The sequence below is a fragment of the Neoarius graeffei genome, chromosome 7 (genome assembly GCF_027579695.1).
Source record: "Neoarius graeffei isolate fNeoGra1 chromosome 7, fNeoGra1.pri, whole genome shotgun sequence".
In the NCBI taxonomy this organism is placed as follows: Eukaryota; Metazoa; Chordata; class Actinopteri; order Siluriformes; family Ariidae; genus Neoarius; species Neoarius graeffei.
The window spans coordinates 28899844-28919883 of NC_083575.1; the positions used below are offsets into that span (position 1 = coordinate 28899844).

The following is a 20040-nucleotide window of genomic DNA, read 5'->3' on the forward strand; positions in this document are numbered from 1 at the left end:
ATAGCTGTTCAAAGCTCCATGAAGCTGCCCGACATGATTGAAGCGGTGGGCAGGGCAGGGCTGTCGGCACTCAGACTGTGGCTATTCAGAACTTGAACCGCAACAGGGATAACATCATGGATAAAGCTTTTGGCTTTGCAGAGGAAAATGGATTCGAGAGGCCAGTGTGGACAATCAGAGTAGTCATGTAAAGGAATGCATCTGCTCAACCCAAACAAGCCCAATCTTATCTGCTTTCGGCTCCCTTAGACAGCACTGGCCTTGGCTAAGGCCGTTGCTGGGTCAACAATTCCCCCCGGAGGTCACTGCTGTTCGACTCTCTCGTATTCCTCCCCCCTCTTCCCACGGTTGCTGCTTCACCCCCAGTGTGACAAGCGGGTGCGTGACCAGTGCCATCATGGCTGCAGGAGCGGATGGCTGCTTGCTTGCGTTGGGTTACCTCTACCTCCTCCCCCTCCCCCCCTTTACCCCCACTCCTGATCCCCCCTTCCCCCCCTCAAGTCCCGAGTTTTCATGTTGTAAAGTGTACTTGTGTTATTTTGTGCTTATGTGCTGAGGTTTTTTTTAATGTTCCCACACTGTACTCCTCACAGGAACATAGTGTGGGGGTTGCTTTTTTCTCCTCCCCTCTCCTCATGTTACTCTTTATTTTTTCTTTTCATCCCTGTCTTCCTGTCCTGTTACTCCCCCTTGTGTGTATATGTGTATATAAGGACAGGTTGATGGTCAATTTTGCTGGTACTTGTGACTAGTGATAATAAAGGGTTCATTCATTCATGCTGTGGGGATGTTTTTCATCTGCAGGGACAGAAAAGCTGGTCAGGATTGAAGGAAAGATGGATGGTGCTAAATACAGGGCAATTCTGGAGGAAAACCTGTTTGAGTCAGCCAGAGGTTTGAGACTGGGACGAAGGTTCACATTCCAGCAGGACAATGACCCTAAACATACTGCTAAAGCTACAGTGGCGTGGTTAAAAGGGAAACATTTAAATGTCTTGGAATGGCCTAGTCAAAGCCCAGACCTCAATCCAGTTGAGAATCTGTGGCATTACTTGAAGATTGCTGTACACCAACACAGCCCATCTAACTTGAAGGAGTTGGAGCAGTTTTGCACTGAAGAATGGGCAAAAATCCCAGTGGCTAAATGTGCTAAGCTAATAGAGACATACCCCAGGAGACTTGCAGCTGTAATTGCAGCAAAAGGTGGCTCTACAAAGTATTGACTTTTGGGGGTTGAATACCGATGCACGGTCCAGATTTCTGTTTTTTTTTCATCTTAATTGTTGTTTGTGTTACAAAAGAACAAACAAAAACAATGTGCACCTTTAAAGTTGTCAGCATGTTGTGTAAATCAAGTGGTGCTAACCCTCCAAAAATCCATTTTAATTCTAGCTTGTAATATAACAAAACAGGACAAACACCAAGAGGGATCAACACTTTTGCAAGGCATTGTATCTCGAATATATCAACAGTGTAACCTATCGAATTATGTTGATGCACAAAAACCGCTCTGTGCCGCCTGGTTATGTTGAATTTACAGCGTTGGGTCTGTATGCTTAGTGTGCCAGGCGAGCTCAAAAGTTTGAGTGGTTTCATGAATATCTACAGTGGTGGTCTATTTGCCCCGAGTAAGTTTATTTAACAGGTCAACAAAAATTTGTGTTCATGTAAACACCAGTAGTTGCCATGACATAATTTACTCATGTTTTTTTGCTGCATATAGGCTACGCAGAACCAGCCAGCCGACCCTACCATAGCCAGCCTTTGTCATATTAGTCACATATAGGGACTTTTTTTTGCCACGCAATATTAATGTCCAACATAAATTTGTGTTGTCCAGACACCACAAATGAGCTGCTGCTGCAATCAACTGAGCTTGAATGCATTGGAGAAAATGGTATTTATGTGTATGTGTCTGAGAGAAACTCGGAAGATATAGTTATATGATCATAGCCTTGTGAGATGGGATGTCATCTGGGATTTTGAATGTTGTACTATAATAATGTTGCTTAGAATTGAGGCGGGAGGCGGCACGGTGGTGTAGTGGTTAGCGCTGTCGCCTCACAGCAAGAAGGTCCGGGTTCGAGCCCTGTGGCCGGTGAGGGCCTTTCTGTGTGGAGTTTGCATGTTCTCCCCGTGTCCGCGTGAGTTTCCTCTGGGTGCTCCGGTTTCCCCCACAGTCCAAAGACATGCAGGTTAGGTTAACTGGTGACTCTAAATTGACCGTAGGTGTGAATGTGAGCGTGAATGGGTGTCTGTGTGTCAGCCCTGTGATGACCTGGCGACTTGTCCAGGGTGTACCCCGCCTTTCGCCCGTAGTCAGCTGGGATAGGCTCCAGCTTGCCTGCGACCCTGTAGAACAGGATAAAGCGACTAGAGATAATGAGATGAGAATTGAGGCGAAGCGTTGGACGCGCTCGCCTCAGGTAAAGTACCTGCAAAAGACGGCATCCCTGTGGAAGTTCTTAAATGCTGCAAAGATGCTGTTATCCCTGAGCTGCATGAAATCCTTTCCCTCTGTTGGAGACAAGGTGGGGTCCCTCAAGACATGAAGGATGCGGACATCATCACACTCTATAAGAACAAAGGTGACAGGGGCGATTGCAACAACTTTTGCGGCATCTCTCTGCTCGTCATCGTTGGAAAGCTGTTTGCCAGAGTTGCTCTAAAGAGACTCCAGTTATTTGCAGAGCGGATGTATCCGGAATTGCAGTGTGGTTTCCGGATGAACAGGTCTACCATTGACATGGTTTTCTCCCTCTGTAAACTCCAGGAAAAATGCAGGGAGCAACGGCAACCACTCTTCATAGCCTTCAAAGACCTCACAAAGGCTTTTGATCTCGTCAGCAGAGACGGCCTTTTCAAGATCCTTCCACAGATTGGATGTCTGCCCAAGCTCCTCAGCATCATCAGATCCTTCCATGAAGACATGAAGGGTACTGTGATCTTTGACGGCTCCAGATCTGCCCCCTTTGAAATCCGTAGTGGCGTGAAACAGGGCTGCGTTTTGGTGCCGACCCTGTTTAGGATCTTTTTTGCCATTATCCTGAAGCACGCTTTCGGCTCTGCAACAGAAGGCATCTACCTCCGCACCAGCTCAGACGGGAAACTCTTCAATCTCTCCAGATTGAGAGCTAAATCCAAAGTCCAGCAGAGATGTGTTCATGACCTCCTATTTGCTGATGATGCTGCAATCACCGCTCACTCAGCTGAAGAGCTCCAGCAGCTCATGGATCGCTTTAGCGCTGCCTGCCAAGACTTCAGACTTGCCATCAGCCTGAAGAAAACACAAGTCATGTGACAAGGGGTAGATTCACCGCCCCGCATCACAATTTCGAACCATGTGCTGGAATTTGTTCATGAGTTTGTCTACCTCGGCCCTACCGTCTCTGACACTCTCTCGATTCAGAGCTGAGCAAGCGCATCAGTAAGGCAGCTACCACCTTGTCAAGGCTAGTAAAGAGAGTCTGGTTAAACAAGAAACTTACGGAGCACACCAAGGTCAAAGTCTATAGTGCGTGTGTCCTGAGCACCCTCCTGTATGGTAGTGAGTCCTGGACTCTACGTAGCCGGCAGGAACGAATATCGGATGCCTTCCATATACATTGCCTCAGATGGATACTAAACATCACTTGGCAGGACAAGATACCAAACAATGATGTCTTAAAGAGAGCTAAAATCCCAAGCATGTTTGCATTGCTAAAGCAGAGGTGCCTGCTCTGGCTGGGCCATGTTGTGAGGATGGACGAGGGGCAAATCCCCAAAGATCTGCTGTATGGAGAGCTTGTCCAGGGAAAACGACCTTTAGGCAGACCCCTCTTGCATTTTAAAGACACCTGTAAGAGAGACTTTAAGGCCATGGGGGTTGACATCGACTCATGGGAAACTCTGGCCTCCGAGAGATCTACCTGGAAGCGCACTCTACAGCAAGGCATCTCCAAGTTTGAAGAGGGGCGGGTTCTGCTTAATGAGACAAATACCCCTTTTCCACCAAATCAGTTCCAGGGCTGGTTCGGAGCCAGTGCTGGTGTTGGTTCACAACTCGTTCAACTTGCGAGCCAGCTGAGAACCAGTTTGCTTTTCCATCGCTCGTGGTGCTAAGCGGAGCCACGTCATTACGTCGCTGTACATGTCAGTTACGTCGCTGTATACGTCATTACGTTGCTGTATACGTCAGTTACGTCGCTGTATATGGAAGTTACGGCGCTACATTTACATAAACCTTGGCGCGAATATCAAAGCAAAAACAACACGGAAGAAGCAGCAGCGGCAACAACAACAATAATAATGGATGACTTCGCGTTTGTACAGCTGCTGCTTCTCGTCGCTTAAAAATGGCGATCTTTCGCGGTCTTGTTATTGTTGTTGGTCTGAACAACTCCGCCCCCCCGCTGACGTAAGCGGTTCTTTCCTCTGGCCCAGCAGAGAGTTGGTGCTAGCCTGGAACCGGTTTTTCTGGCCCCAGAGCCAGTTCTTTGTCAGTGGAAACAGAAAACCCGGTTCCAAACTAAGCACTGGCCCCGAACCAGCCCTGGAACTGCTTTGGTGGAAAAGGGGCATAAAAGGCAGAAAAGAAAGGCCAGGAGTCAAATGTTAGAAGCCTCCATGTACATCTGCCAGCAGTGCGGAAAGGATTGCCATTCCTGCATTGACCTCTGCAGCCACTCCAAATGCTGCAAGACTCCTACTGCGTGAAACCCATAGTCTTTTGAGACCGATGGGTGCCTACTACTAGAATTGGTGGTGTCTTTGTGTTTCTAAAGTAGAGATATGCGAGTGAAAATGATATTCCATCCATCCGTTATCTGTAGTCACTTATCCTGTTCTACAGGGTCGCAGACAAGCTGGATCCTATCCCAGCTGACTATGGGTGAGAGGTGGGGTACACCCTGGACAAGTCGCCAGGTCATTGCAGGGCTGACACAGAGACAAACAACCATTCACACTCACATTCATACCTACGGTCAATTTAGAGTCACCAATTAGCCTAACCTGCATGTCTTTGGACTGTGGGGGAAACCGAAGCACCCGGAGGAAACCCACTCAGACAGAGAGAGAACATGCAAACTCCGCACAGAAAAGCCCTCACCGGCCACTAGGCTCGAACCCAGGACCTTCTTGCTGTGAGGCGACAGTGTGAACCACTACACCACCGTGCCACCTGAAAAATTATATATTTTTATTAAACTGATGATAAATTTTACTTGTGATATTTCTTAATGACTTGACACATGCCTCAGTTTCCTGAGACATCATGGGTGTTGATAACTTAAAATAACAATAATAAAGAGACAGAAACTGAATTGAAATACATATATTTAAAAAGAGCAATGCAAAAAAAAAATCAGTTATGAAGAACCTTTGAGTGTGTGTGAAGAAATAATATTTCTTGTAAAATTGGATATCACCTCCTTAATCTATCTATGCCAATCTCCTGTAAAAAATACAAGCCCAAGGAAAACTTGACTCAGTCCCTGGTCTTTCCAGTAGCAATGCCCCTGTCAACAACATTGGTGATTATTATTATTATCATTATTATAGTTGTTTATTATTATTGTTATTATTATTATTGTTTTGTTTATTATTATTGTTTTGTTTATTATTATTATTGTTTTGTTTATTATTATTTATTATTGTTGTTTATTATTATTATTGTTGTTGTTGTTGCTTATTTTACTCTTAAAAATTCCCTTCGCTGCAAAAAAGTAGATACCCCTTGATTTTGTATTTAAATGTTAACTATGGGGCGGGGCGGCACGGTGGTGTAGTGGTTAGTGCTGTCGCCTCACAGCAAGAAGGTCCGGGTTCGAGCCCCGTGGCCGGCGAGGGCCTTTCTGTGCGGAGTTTGCATGTTCTCCCCGTGTCCACGTGGGTTTCCTCCGGGTGCTCCGGTTTCCCCCACAGTCCAAAGACATGCAGGTTAGGTTAACTGGTGACTCTAAATTGACTGTAGGTGTGAGTGTGAATGGTTGTCTGTGTCTATGTGTCAGCCCTGTGATGACCTGGCGACTTGTCCAGGGTGTACCCCGCCTTTCGCCCGTAGTCAGCTGGGATAGGCTCCAGCTTGCCTGCGACCCTGTAGAAGGATAAAGTGGCTAGAGATAATGAGATTATTATTATTATTATTATTGTTGTTGTTGTTTTGTTGTTGATTATTATTATTATTTCTATTATTATTGTTGGTTATTATTATTGTTGTTGTTTATTTTACTCTTAAAAATTCCCTTAGCTGCAAAAAAAGTAGATACCCCTTGATTTTGTCCTTAAATGTTAACTATGAATCCCATCCCGTATCCTAATTGAATATATTATTATTATTGTTGTTGTTGTTTTGTTATTATTATTATTATTATTATTATTGGTTATTATTATTGTTGTTGTTTATTTTACTCTTAAAAATTCCCTTAGCTGCAAAAAAAGTAGATACCCCCTTGATTTTGTCCTTAAATGTTAACTATGAATCCCATCCCGTATCCTAATTGAATATATTATTATTATTGTTGTTGTTGTTTTGTTATTATTATTATTATTATTATTATTATTGGTTATTATTATTGTTGTTGTTTATTTTACTCTTAAAAATTCCCTTAGCTGCAAAAAAGTAGATACACCCTTGATTTTGTCCTTAAATGTTAACGATGAATCCCATCCCGTATCCTAATTGAATATATTATTATTATTATTATTATTATTATTATTGTTGTTGTTGTTGTTGTTGATTATTATTATTATTATTATTATTATTGTTGGTTATTATTATTGTTGTTGTTGTTGTTTATTTTACTCTTAAAAATTCCCTTAGCTGCAAAAAAAGTAGACGCCCCTTGATTTTGTTCTAAAATGTTAACGATGAATCCCATCCCGTATCCTAATTGAATATATAGTGCACTAGGTAGGGTGCATTCGCACGCACTCCGTCCTCTCCGTAGCGCCTCGTGTACGCGGTTGCTACCCGACCACATGACGACGCTGTCTGGGGTGACAACCTAGCCCCTGTGTACAACCGTGACCGGAGGTGCCCACGAAACTGTCCAATCAGAGTATGACTTCCTGGTTTGACGCATCCAATCAGGTCAGGCACGCGACGTACGCTACACACGGCGCAATCAAGGCAGGTTGCGCGCACGCTCGCGCTCTCAGGCTTGGCTGTGTATTTTGACAGCTTGGCGAGTGAGGAGGCTCTGACTCAGGAGCGCTTTCACTTTCTCTTGCGTTTCCGAGAACACTCGCTGTGAGCCTGGGGTTGACTCACGCCAAATCTTTTAGCCAGAAGCCCCTGCAGCACGGTACCATGAGCAAAAAGAAAAAGGAGTGGAGAGCGGAGAAAGGTGAGCGAGCGTCTTGTGGCTTCCACACACTCGGAGCTACGGTAGCTAACGCGCTGCTGCACCTGAGGGGAACGCGGCTGCCTAGCAGCTCCGGCTCCCAGCGCGCGCACACACCTGTCTGAGGCACTGACTGACAGCCGCGCTGAACGCGTGTTCCGGTCCGGACAGTGTGTGAGCAGGAAGCGGACCGCTGTTAGCTCAGTGTCCGGTCCGGACAGTGTGTGAGGAGGAAGCGGACCGCTGTTAGCTCAGTGTCCGGTCCGGACAGTGTGTGAGGAGGAAGCGGACCGCTGTTAGCTCAGTGTCCGGTCCGGACAGTGTGTGAGCAGGAAGCGGACCGCTGTTAGCTCAGTGTCCGGTCCGGACAGTGTGTGAGGAGGAAGCGGACCGCTGTTAGCTCAGTGTCCGGTCCGGACAGTGTGTGAGCAGGAAGCGGACCGCTGTTAGCTCAGTGTCCGGTCCGGACAGTGTGTGAGCAGGAAGCGGACCGCTGTTAGCTCAGTGTCCGGTCCGGACAGTGTGTGAGGAGGAAGCGGACCGCTGTTAGCTCAGTGTCTGGGCAGGTGGACGCTGTCATCCAGTCCATTTCACCTCCTTCTGCTTCTGTCTCCCACTTGGACTCTCCATTAACCTCAGTGACAGCATGCTGCTCCTGGAGAGAGGTCTCTGGGCCAGGAAATAAAGCACATTTATGTTTAAGAGAAGCATTTTCTTCTTTCTTGTAGACTACACTTCTTGTGTTTCTTTATTTTGCTCTACAAATAGGTTCAAGTGACTAATCAGTGAAGATGAATGTTCTCAATATACTTTTCATGTTTTCCTTTATCCCAATGCATCTAATACCCTTTTCTGATTTTAAGACCATGCATGAAAACACTTGGATGGTTAGCACTGTCGTCTCACAGCAGGAAGGTTCTGGGTTCGAGCCTGGCGGCTGGCGAGGGCATTTCTGTGTGGAGTTCTGTGTGCATGTTCTCCGCATGTTTGCGTGGGTTTCGTCTGGGTGCTCCGGTTTCCCCGACAGTCCAAAGACATGCAGGTTGGATGGATGGATTTTAAGACCATGCATAAAAACGCTTGGGAGCACGGTGGTGTCGTGGTTAGCACTGTTGTCTCACAGCAAGAAGGTTCTGGGTTCGAGCCCGGCGGCCGGCGAGGGCATTTCTGTGTGGAGTTCTGTGTGCATGTTCTTCCTGTGTCTGTGTGGGTTTCCTCAACAGTCCAAAGACATGCAGGTTAGGTTAACTGGTGGCTCTAAATTGACCGTGAGTGTGAATGGTTGTTTGCGTCTGCAGTGACCTGGCAACTTTTCCAGGGTGTACCCTGCCTCTCACCCATAGTCAGCTGGGATAGGATCCAGCTTGCCTGCGACCCTGTAGAACAGGATAAAGCGACTACAGATAATGGATGAATAGATTTTTAAGACCATGCATAAAAACACTTGGGAGCACGGTGGTGTAGTGGTTAGCACTGTCGTCTCACAGCAAGAAGGTTCTGGGTTTGAGCTCGGCAGCCGGCGAGGGCTTTTCTGTGTGGAATTCTGTGTGCATGTTCTCTGCATGTCTGCGTGGGTTTCCTCCAGGTGTTCCGGTTTCCCTGAGAGTCCAAAGACATGCAGGTTAGGTTACTGTAACTGGTGGCTCTAAATTGTCCGTAGATGTGAATGGTTGTTTGTGTCTGCGATTACCTGGCGACTTGTCCAGGGTGTACCCCGCCTCTCACTGATAGTCAGCTGGGATAGGATCCAGCTTGCCTGCGACCCTGTAGAACAGGATAAGCGGCTACAGGTGATGGATGGATTTTAAGACCATGCATAAAAACACTTGGGAGCACGGTGGTGTCGTGGTTAGCACTGTTGTCTCACGGCAAGAACGTTCTGGGTTCGAGCCCGGTGGCCAGCGAGGGCCTTTCTGTGTGGAGTTCTGTGTGCATGTTCTCCGCATGTCTGCGTGGGTTTCGTCTGGGTGCTCCGGTTTCCCCGACAGTCCAAAGACATGCAGGTTGGATGGACGGATTTTAAGACCATGCGTAAAAACACTTGGGAGCACGGTGGTGTCATGGTTAGCACTGTTGTCTCACGGCAAGAAGGTTCTGGGTTCGAGCCTGGTGGCCGGCGAGGGCCTTTCTGTGTGGAGTTCTGTGTGCATGTTCTCCGCGTGTCTGCGTGGGTTTCCTCCGGGTGCTCCGGTTTCCCCGACAGTCCAAAGACATGCAGGTTAGGTTACTGTAACTGGTGGCTCTAAATTCACCGTAGGTGTGAATGTGAGTGTGAATGGTTGTTTGTGTCTGCAATGACCTGGCGACTTGTCCAGGGTGTACCCCACCTCTCACCCATAGTCAGCTGGGATAGGATCCAGCTTGCCTGCGACCCTGTAGAACAGGATAAGCGGATACAGGTGTTGGATGGATGGATGGATGGATGGATTTTAAGACCATGCATAAAAACACTTGGGAGCACGGTGGTGTTGTGGTTAGCACTGTCGTCTCACATCAAGAAGGTTCTGGGTTCGAGCCCAGTGGCCGGCGGGGGCCTTTCTGTGTGGAGTTCTGTGTGCATGTTCTTCCCGTGTCTGCATGGGTTTCCTCTGGTTTTCCCCACAGTCCAAAGTTAACTCATCTCATTATCTGTAGCCGCTTTATCCTGTTCTACAGGGTCGCAGGCAAGCTGGAGCCTATCCCAGCTGACTACGGGCGAAAGGCGGGGTACACCCTGGACAAGTCGCCAGGTCATCACAGGGCTGACACATAGACACAGACAACCATTCACACTCACATTCACACCTACGGTCAATTTAGAGTCACCAGCTAACCTAACCTGCATGTCTTTGGACTGTGGGGGAAACCGGAGCACCCGGAGGAAACCCACGCGGACACGGGGAGAACATGCAAACTCCACACAGAAAGGCCCTCGCCGGCCACGGGGCTCGAACCCGGGCCTTCTTGCTGTGAGGCGACAGCGCTAACCACTACACCACTGTGCCGCCCTCCAAAGTTAACTAGCTACTCTAAATTGTCAATTGAAGCTTGGAGAGGGATGGGCGCTGCCAAGTTTAAAATGCCCTAGACATGTTAAACTGTCATCAGTGGTGCCCCTACGGCCCTTGCTGGCTACGGGATGGTGATGAAGAAGAAAAAAACCGCACATGTTCTCCAGGACCAGGAACCTGTATGGTATTATGGACATTAATGGCATTTATCAGACACTCTTATCCAAAGTAACATACAGTTGGGGATGAGGTGCCTTGCTCAAGGTCATTCCAGCTGGTCCAGGGACTTGAACCAGCAACGTTTTGGTCCGAAAGCTGCTTCTCTAACCATTAGGTCATGGCTTCCCCTGTGTACAGGAACTCTACTTTGTTGTATATCAGCAAGTAGGTTCACACGGCACACGTGAATCTAAAAGACCAACATCATTATGATGGCGTCAATGCCTGTATTTCTGGAAACGTTGTTGAAGCTTTAGAATGCTATCTGAGCAGTAAACACCTGAGGACGTGAGAGAGCTGGACAGAGGAAAAGACTAAAGTGCTGCTGCATCAGTTGCATGTCAACCTGTTGCAAGGTTTATATTCATGCACTTGTTTTAATATGTTATCATTTCTATAATCCTAATGACTTGCACAGGCGACTTGAATTGAAGCTTCACGTGAATGAAGACCTTTAAAGGTAAAGCTGTAAATTTTTCAGATCCAGGAAAGTCTTTCAGGAAAGAGCAGTTGTCGTTTCTCAGTAATATGATAAGCTGCGGCGGCACAGTGGTTAGCACTGTCGCCTCACAGCAAGAAGGTCCGGGTTCGAGCCCCGTGGCCGGCGAGGGCCTTTCTGTGCGGAGTTTGCATGTTCTCCCCGTGTCCGCGTGGGTTTCCTCTGGGTTCTCCGGTTTCCCCCACAGTCCAAAGACATGCAGGTTAGGTTAACTGGTGACTCTAAATTGACCGTAGGTGTGAATGTGAGTGTGAATGGTTGTCTGTGTCTATGTGTCAGCCCTGTGATGACCTGGCGACTTGTCCAGGGTGTACCCCACCTTTCGCCCGTAGTCAGCTGGGATAGGTTCCAGCTTGCCTGCGACCCTGTAGAACAGGATAAAGCGGCTAGAGATAATGAGATGAGATGATAAGCTGCACTTGTCTTATTTACTGTGAGAGAAAAATGAGAGGCTGGTAAAGGAGCAGCTGTTTATCGCTGCTATAACATAAGCGATAGCAGCGGGAACTAACATGTTTTGCGACCGTTATGCGTAACTAAATTCGTTTTGTCCCAGACTTTGTCTTGGCTAACTCCTACCCACCAGTTCTCTCCTATCATTTGCCAATCCGGGAGGGTGAAGGTAATCGCATCCGGGACGCGTGAAGCCCAGATAACTTCGTCTTTTCAAACTGCTGCTCCTGCTGTGTCACAGGGCAATGGAACACACTCTAAGGAAAGCGCTATCCGTCCCCTTCTGCAGACGCCCGTGATTGGCTGGTGTTGCTGTGATTGACAGGAGAGTGAGTGAGTGAGTGTGTGTGCCATCCCCTCCACCCAGAGGGACCACAGCTAGGGCTGCGTACCTAAACGTAACATCAGGTACAGGTACCGGTACAGAGGTTTAGGTACAGGTCCGGACCTGTACCTGAACAATTTGACAAATTCTTCTGAACTTCTTCAATAATGACAGAAGCATTAATAAACTGTTGACAACTTGTCAGTATCTTTATTCAAAGAAAACCAAACATAACTAGGTTTCCTACCTCACTTCTCAGTCACCCTCTCAGTCTTACACTTGGTTAACTTGGGACAAAAAGTCATAAGTTGTCTCACAGCGAGAAGTGACTACACTAGAGTACTACAGACTACGCGCAGTCCGCGGCCTTTAACTTGCGCGGCAAAATTACACAAAGCAGCAAAGGCCGCCAATGCCAGCAAAGGAAAAATGGCTGACCTGCTTTTGAGTCTTTTTGACCAATCAGAACGCTGGATCAGCCAAGCTCTCGCAATGTCTCGTGAGACTGTGGCGAGAGGATCTCAAATCAAAGATGGCTCCGATTTCAAGTTTCAGCGCGGCATTTTACGTCTTTTCCAGTGCTAAATGTTCGTCTTTGTGGTAGGATTTACGCATCTTCAGTCACAAAATAAGCAGATACTTGGTGTTAATTTATATCGGTACAGTACCGGTACTCCATGATCCGGTATTTTGGACCTGTACCGATTCTGTTTTCACGGTACAGTACCAGTACACAGTACTGGTACGCAGCCCTAACCACAGCCAATTTTGCTGTCTTGACTCCTGGCCATTACGACCTGTTGCGCCACTCCAGACACCGTCGTTCTTTCATTAATAAAGTTAATAATTGACGATTCCCCGAAGCTGACGAAGACACTTCAAAATATGTGAAATAATCAACTGGTAACCGTCTTCATTCCATCACACCATGCCGTGTTTGCTATAACAGCCCGTCTCGTCGTATTTCTTTTCTTTTTTTTTCCCCTTACTTGATGTCGAGCTCGAAATTTTTTAATCCTGTAAAGGTTAAGGAATGCAATCGTTCTCCATAAAAGTCTGGATTTTTTTCTTTTCAGAGGCCAAGGAAGTGGGTTGTTCTTATTGAAGGCTGACATTTTTGGCCTTCCTCTGAAAAGAAATAGTTTCCAGAATATTGGCGTTAATCATGGTTGTCAACAAGTAGTTTTGACTTGTTGATTTTCTTTCGTGAAACATCACACGAAGTTGTTGTTCCGCTGTAACTGTGGCGATATTTCATATCCAACTCGACATGTTAATCGCTGTGTCACTCTGCAGCTGTGACTGTTTTAAATGCATTTAGGCCAGTTCTGTCCTGTTTATACAACACTTTTCAGTGCACGGATGATGAAGCCAAAATTGCTGTTTGTGCTGTGTAGCCGTTTCCTCGACTCACTGCTGGTCTTATCTGTGTGGAATTTTTCTTTTAATATATCTACAGCCCCGAATTACTGGCATCATGGGGTTAAAAAAAAAAAGATTCTGAAAAAATCTTTGTCGTTAATGGTAATGTTTAATTGAAGTAATTGCAATGGGGAAAAATGTCAGTTATTTGTATGCTTGCATTTATACTCTGTGCAGCCTTGCCTTTGCCAGCAAAAACTGCACTGAATATTTTATTACTTTTTTTTAAATTCAGATTATTTTTTACGCCGTTTTAATTGGCTGAGCAAGCTGCAAATAACTGCCTACAAATAATGGTCTGTTCCTGCACAGTTATGTCGCACTTTTGTCGATGTGGCTCACGTCCCTAAATTGACAGGCAATGAGTTGGCGTCTTTACAGGTATACTGCCTTTCAGGTTTTTCAGGTATGGGTCATAAAAAGAATTTTTCCTGACCCCCAATTATTTTTGTGTAGTGAACTGAAAGCGACTGAATTCGAATCACAGACTTCCAGTTTTATTTGTTTTTTGTTTTTTTAAATTGAACAATTAATGAATTTTGGACCACCACTATTTTTTCCTGCTTCACCATGACCCAATACAAGATACTACGTCGTGCATGACGTGGTGGGCTTTCCATGTTCACGCAAGGCATTGTGGGATACAAATTTGAAACAGGAAAGAAAAATGGAGGGCGTGAGTGTGCGAATGAAATGTGAAAGACTGACTACAGTAACGGAAAGCGAGAAGAAAAGACGTTATGTTATATACAAAGGAAAGGAAAACGCAGGACCAAACTAATAAATATCGGCGGTCAGCGAGCAGCTCGGTGTGATCAGCTGTTCGTTGAGTGACAGAATGATGGAACTGTCAGCACACCGTCAAAGGTAAACATGTAGATGGCAGCAATGCAACACTGTGGATGCCAGCTGCCATAAAACCCAAAAGAAGAAGGTAAACCTACGCATGCGCAATTGCGCAGATGGACTTCCTCGGTCTGCTTGACCTGCGTGAAGCGAGCGATTTCATGCACATTATTTGCTCGGGAATCCCTTCAAATTAAATAACTTCCCAGCCACAGGATGGCCTGTTTTTTTGAGATATTACAGAAATAAACATACATCACAATGACCAAATTTCAGAGGGAACTACATTTCGCCGATTTTATGAAATTGAAAGGCCGTCGAGCCTTAATTGATGATAAAAACAGGGAAAACACACGCGCACAAAAAAGCTTATTGAGTGAACTTTATAATCAGTATTAAAGAAAAATTAATGATGAAACAATTATTGAACTTGGTTTTCACAAAATATCATGATTTGTTCATGTCTCTGCCTTCATCATCGGTAAATAATTGCTTCTTGCTTGCCACTAACAAATACCAGTATGTTGTTCAGTCTCGTCCAAAAATTGCTTCGTCTTGCTTTATGAGATTGGAGAATACTGAGTGAAGAATCTGAGACCACTCCTCAATATCCTCAATCTCTCCAGATCCAGATTTGGATTTTTGCCCTGCTGAAAGATCCAACCACGACCCAGTTGTAACTTCTTGGCTTCTCGGTGGAGGTAGCCAGATGTTCATTTAAAGTGTCCTGGTCCTTCATGGACTCCAAGATGTCATGTATCTGAATGGTTTCCTGGTGCCTTTGGAGGAAAAGCATCTCCTCTTCTTTTTGTATGTCAGCTGTTGTTGACTGCAGATTTGTTTTATAAAGATTTTTTGGGGCTTTTTCCACCTTTATTGGATAGGACAGCGTAGAGACAGGAAATGAGCGGGAGAGAGATCGGGAAATGACCTCAGGTCGGAATCGAACCCGGGTCCCCGGGTTTATGGTATGGCGCCTTATCCACCTGAGCCATGACGCCCCCCCCAGACTGCACATTTGTTAACTAGCTCAGGAGAGCTACCCAGGGAGGACGTAGGGCAATTCCCACCCAACCACTCGCACACACATTCACACCTATGGGCAATTTAGAGTAGCTAGTTAACATCGCCGCGTGTTTTTGGACTGTGGGGGAACCTGGAGGAAACCCACACAGTCACAAAGAGAACATGCAAACTCCACACAGAAAGGCTGTGAGGATCGAACCCAGATGCGACAGTGCTAACCACTGCACCACAGTGCCGCCTGAAAAAAACCTCTTCTACATGCTCAACAGTGGGGATTACTTTATTCTCTGAATCACCATCCATGTTTTTATGAGATTCCTGATTTGTGTCCATTTGTGACGTTTTACTGAGATTATTAAGTCGGTTTGGTTTGCTATTAAATATAATGGGGGAAGCCATGGCCTGAAGGTTAGAGAAGCAGCTTTGGGACCAAAACGTTGCTGGTTTGATTCCCTGGACTAGCAAGAATGGCTGAAGTGCCCTTGAGCAAGGCACCTACTCGCCATGCTGCCCTGGGTATGTTCTACGTCACTCTGGATAAAAGCGTCTGCTAAATGCCATTATTGTAATATATGTATACTTTAAAAGAAAACATGGCTGTCAGAGATTTATTTACTCTACTTTGAAATTCTGATATCCAGTGTCCTGATGTCATGGCCTTGATTTGAGTGAGATCCTGGTCATGCGCTTTATTTATTACCGTTGTCAGAACCTCGAACATATTCGAGATTCCTTCGCTGGCAGACGCCGATATTGCAGATGTTTTTTTTTTTTGTTTTGTTCCCCCCCCCGAGCTTGCCTTTCCGTTAGTTATTTATATGCCGTTATCTCCTACCATATGTGTGTGAGTACAATTTTAGACATGGGATTTATAAACAGACTATGAGTGGGAAGGATAGACAGTCAACTCTAGAACTTTTGGCAGTTTTTAAGAGAAAAGTGCTCTTATTATTGGCACTCAAAGATAACAGTACTTATTTGTGGCGCTCCTTTTTCAATACACTTTTCTTGCACTGTACAGTTGGTTATTGTGTTGCGTCAAAATACAATCCAATTTACAAACATTTAAACGAAGGTAATGACTCAAATAAATTGGTCGCAGAAATACAAACAGTGTTTTAAGAAGAATCAGCCTTTATTCATCACATCTACAGTGCATTTAACCCATCTGAAGCAGTGAACACACACATACCCAGAGTAATGAGCAGCTACAGCACTAAGGGCATTTCGTGTCGTTCATTCACTCAACTCCCCTCACATTTTTCCTGCCGGCTTTGGGAATCAAACCGGCGACCCTTTAGGCTCAAGGTTGCTTCTCTGACCTTCAGGCCATGGCTGCCCTCGATACAATAGCTACAATAGTCTTCAGATTCCAACCATAGAAAAACCTATGATCTGAATTGATGGGTGCAAAAAAACATGAGCAGTGTTGTTGCTGAACACCCTTGCTTCACGTGCTATGCCAGTGGTAGGTCAAACTGTACTTACAAAACTGTTTGATCCAGTGTTGTAGTCGTCACTAAACCTCGAGTCCGAGTCCAGTCTCGAGTCCTAGTGTTCAAGTCCAAGTCATTAAAAAAAATGTCGAGTCGAGTCCGAGAACAAGACTCCAATAGCACCATTTGATGGTGGCTGTTTTAGTGCCGTTAACATTAGTTTGTTCCTGAACATGACGTATGAACAGGTGAATGTGCTTCTCTTTGTCAGGGAGTGTGAAGTATTCTGTTGGAGATGGTTGGGAGACGGATGTAAGTGCAGAAGGTGTTTGTTAATACAAGTGAAGACGGTAAACAATCCAGAACAACAGGCAAAATTGTAAAATACTGAAATGGGCAATAGGTCGAGCGAGGCACAAACAGGCTCTCGTAGACTCGGCAGAACCAAAGACGAGAAACCGGAAATCAGGGATCAGGAACCCAAGCAAGGAAATAAGACTTGGTAATGTGTCAGCAGTGCAACTCAATACTTCGCAAAGTAAGTGTTTTTTCACAGTTTTTATATAGGTGCACTGATTGCGCCTTAATCCTGTGCAGGTGCGACTCGTTTACGGCACACGCAAGAGTTTGCTTGGCGTGCACGCTGTCCGGAGCGCGCCCGAGAGTCTATCTGATGCATGCGCCAAGACACGCAGGTGTGACACTCTTGCACAAAATTAGTACAAAAATTTATGTAGATATAAATATGCCAAATTATTATGGCAACTCGGCAAACAACAAAACAGGTCACGCAGTTTAGTTACCGCATTTGCTCGCCATGCCATAATGTTCTTATGCTGTGCTTGCTGGTTTCATCCAGGCCATTTTCAATTTGTGTTGAGAAAACAAAGACTCTTACATCAGGATGCTCTTTGTTGATTACATCTCTGCCTTCAACACGGCCATCCCCCACAAACTCATCCATAAACTGTCCACACTTGGTTTGCACCCCACCCTCTGTAACTGGCTCCTCAACTTCCTGACTGGCAGGCCCCCGACTGTCAGGATTGGTAATAGGACTTCATCCAGCATCATCACAAACATTGGCACCCCACAGGGATGCGTCCTCAGCCCCATCCTCTACACTCTGTTCACCGACAACTGTGTCGCCTCCCACAAGGACATCATCATCCTGAAGTTCGCGGACGACACCGCAGTGATGGGACACATCACTGGCGGTGACGAAACGGCCTACAGGAGGGAGGTGGCCAGTCTGGTGTCATGGTGCGAGGACTTCAGCCTCGACATGGACAAGACGAAGGAGATGATGATGGTGGACATGAGGAAGGAGAGGAGACCTCATCGGCCACTGTTCATCCGGGAGCTTGAGGTGGAAAGGGTGAGCAGCTTCAAATACCTGGGTGCTCACATCAGTGAGAACCTCACATGGACACTTGACCCCACACAGCTGGTTAGAAAGGCTCAACAGTGACTGTACTTTCTGAGGAGGCTGAGGAAGTTTGCTATGTCACCCAAGATCCTCAGCAACTTCTACAGCTGCGTGATTGAGAGCATCCTGACCAACTGCATCACTGTGCGGTACGGCAGCGCTACAGCGATGGACCGCAAACGCCTGCAGAGGGTGGTGAAGACTGCTGAGAGGATCACCAGAACTCCACTGCCCTCTCTGCAGAGCATCTACCACCGCAGAGTCCACAGGAGAGCTGCCTCCATCCTCAAAGACCCCACCCACCCCCAGCACGGACTGTTCACACTTCTACCCTCAGGCCGGAGGTACGGAAGTGTGAAATGTAAGACTGTCAGACTAAAGAACTCTTTCTTTCGCACTGCCATCAGACTCCTGAACAGCTGACAGGAGTCTATAACCATAGACTACCTCCCTGTAAACTGTCCTTGACCGTTTACATCTGTTTACTGCCCTTTTTGCTGCTGTTCCTTGACTGTTTACATCTGGTTACATTGTTTGCGTTACTGCCCTTCTGCTGCTACGTCCGATCATTGCGTTATTTTTTTTTTGTATTACACTACCTGTTTTGCACTACATTTACCTTTATTTGTGCTATACTGGGTGTGTTTTGCTTGCTTTTCTTTGCTTTTATTTTTGCACTTTATCGCCTTTACTTTGTATTACTTCTTCTGCCGATTTATTTATTTGTTTATTTGTAATTGGCATTCATGGTGGACAGCAAACTAAGAGTTTCATTGTGCAAGAGGACATGTCCTTACTCTGCATATGACAATAAACACTTTGAACTTGAACGCCCAGACTGATGAAAGTAACGACATCAGCGATGCCCTTCAGCCTGCAAGAAATCCGTCCATTCCAAAAACTCACTAGTACTTCAAATAACTCTAATACTTAAGTACTGCTTTATTTACTTCATGAAATATGAGTATTTTCCTGGTTTGTGAAAGACTTTTACATTAAAAAAAAAAGTGGTATGAAGATTATGGATGCCTTCTAATTGGATTTAAATCCCATTTCTAGACGACAATCTTTTTAATGATTTATTTTCCCCCTTCGTTGTACAGACCGCTTGCTTAGCCTTGGACAGGAGGAAAGACGTCAAGAGTATGGGGACAACTACATGGCTTTGGACAAGATTCCCACCTGGAGGCATCACCACAGTAGAGGTAAAGCAGCAGCAGCCTTGAGCTCAGGATTAAGACCTCAGTCAGCATGAACTAACAATGATTTCCAGACAGCAGAATTGCTAACCGGGCGGCACGGTGGTGTAGTGGTTAGCGCTGTCGCCTCACAGCAAGAAGGTCCGGGTTCAAGCCCTGTGGCCGGCGAGGGCCTTTTTGTGCGGAGTTTGCATGTTCTCCCCGTGTCCGCGTGGGTTTCCTCCGGGTGCTCCGGTTTCCCCCACAGTCCAAAGACATGCAGGTTAGGTTAACTGGTGACTCTAAATTGAGCGTAGGTGTGAATGTGAGTGTGAATGGTTGTCTGTGTCTATGTGTCAGCCCTGTGATGACCTGGCGACTTGTCCAGGGTGTATCCCGCCTTTCGCCCGTAGTCAGCTGGGATAGGCTCCAGCTTGCCTGCGACCCTGTAGAACAGGATAAAGCGGCTACAGATAATGAGATGAGAATTGCTAACCCTCAATACTGTTATTGTTATACTACAATGCTTAACCCACGGAGTCACTATTCACTGAGGATTTAATAATGGAATGGTTGATGACAATTACGGCATACTATTTAAAAAAAAAAACGCTTCATCTCTAGTCAATGTTTGCCATTGAATTCGCCATGAATTCGTCCCTCCAACACAAACAGCGTTTAATTAGAGGTTATGAAAAGGTTTTCATTTACACGTATAAGAGGGCAGACACTTTTTGGGCTACATGCCTACCAAAAACAAACAGCACACTCGAACCATTATTCATATATTCATTATCTTCCCTGGCTTTTATATGTGATGTTATTCTTTGTGAAATACTCAAAACACGCCCACTTTTCGTGTCTATGTGATTTGGGTTTCCTTAACCAGTTT

General features: G+C 45.9%; 1 protein-coding gene across 1 annotated transcript in view; it reads left to right on the forward strand.

Moving 5' to 3' along the window:
- Positions 1 to 7130: 7130 nt before the first annotated feature.
- The window catches only part of macrod2 (mono-ADP ribosylhydrolase 2), a 1287170-nt gene continuing 1274260 nt past the window's right edge, over positions 7131 to 20040 (forward strand). Inside the window, exons 1-2 of the mRNA XM_060925481.1 lie at positions 7131 to 7328; positions 19074 to 19175. Coding sequence (XP_060781464.1) covers positions 7292 to 7328; positions 19074 to 19175 — 139 coding nt within the window. The 5' untranslated portion in view covers positions 7131 to 7291. The remainder of the gene's footprint in view (positions 7329 to 19073; positions 19176 to 20040) is intronic.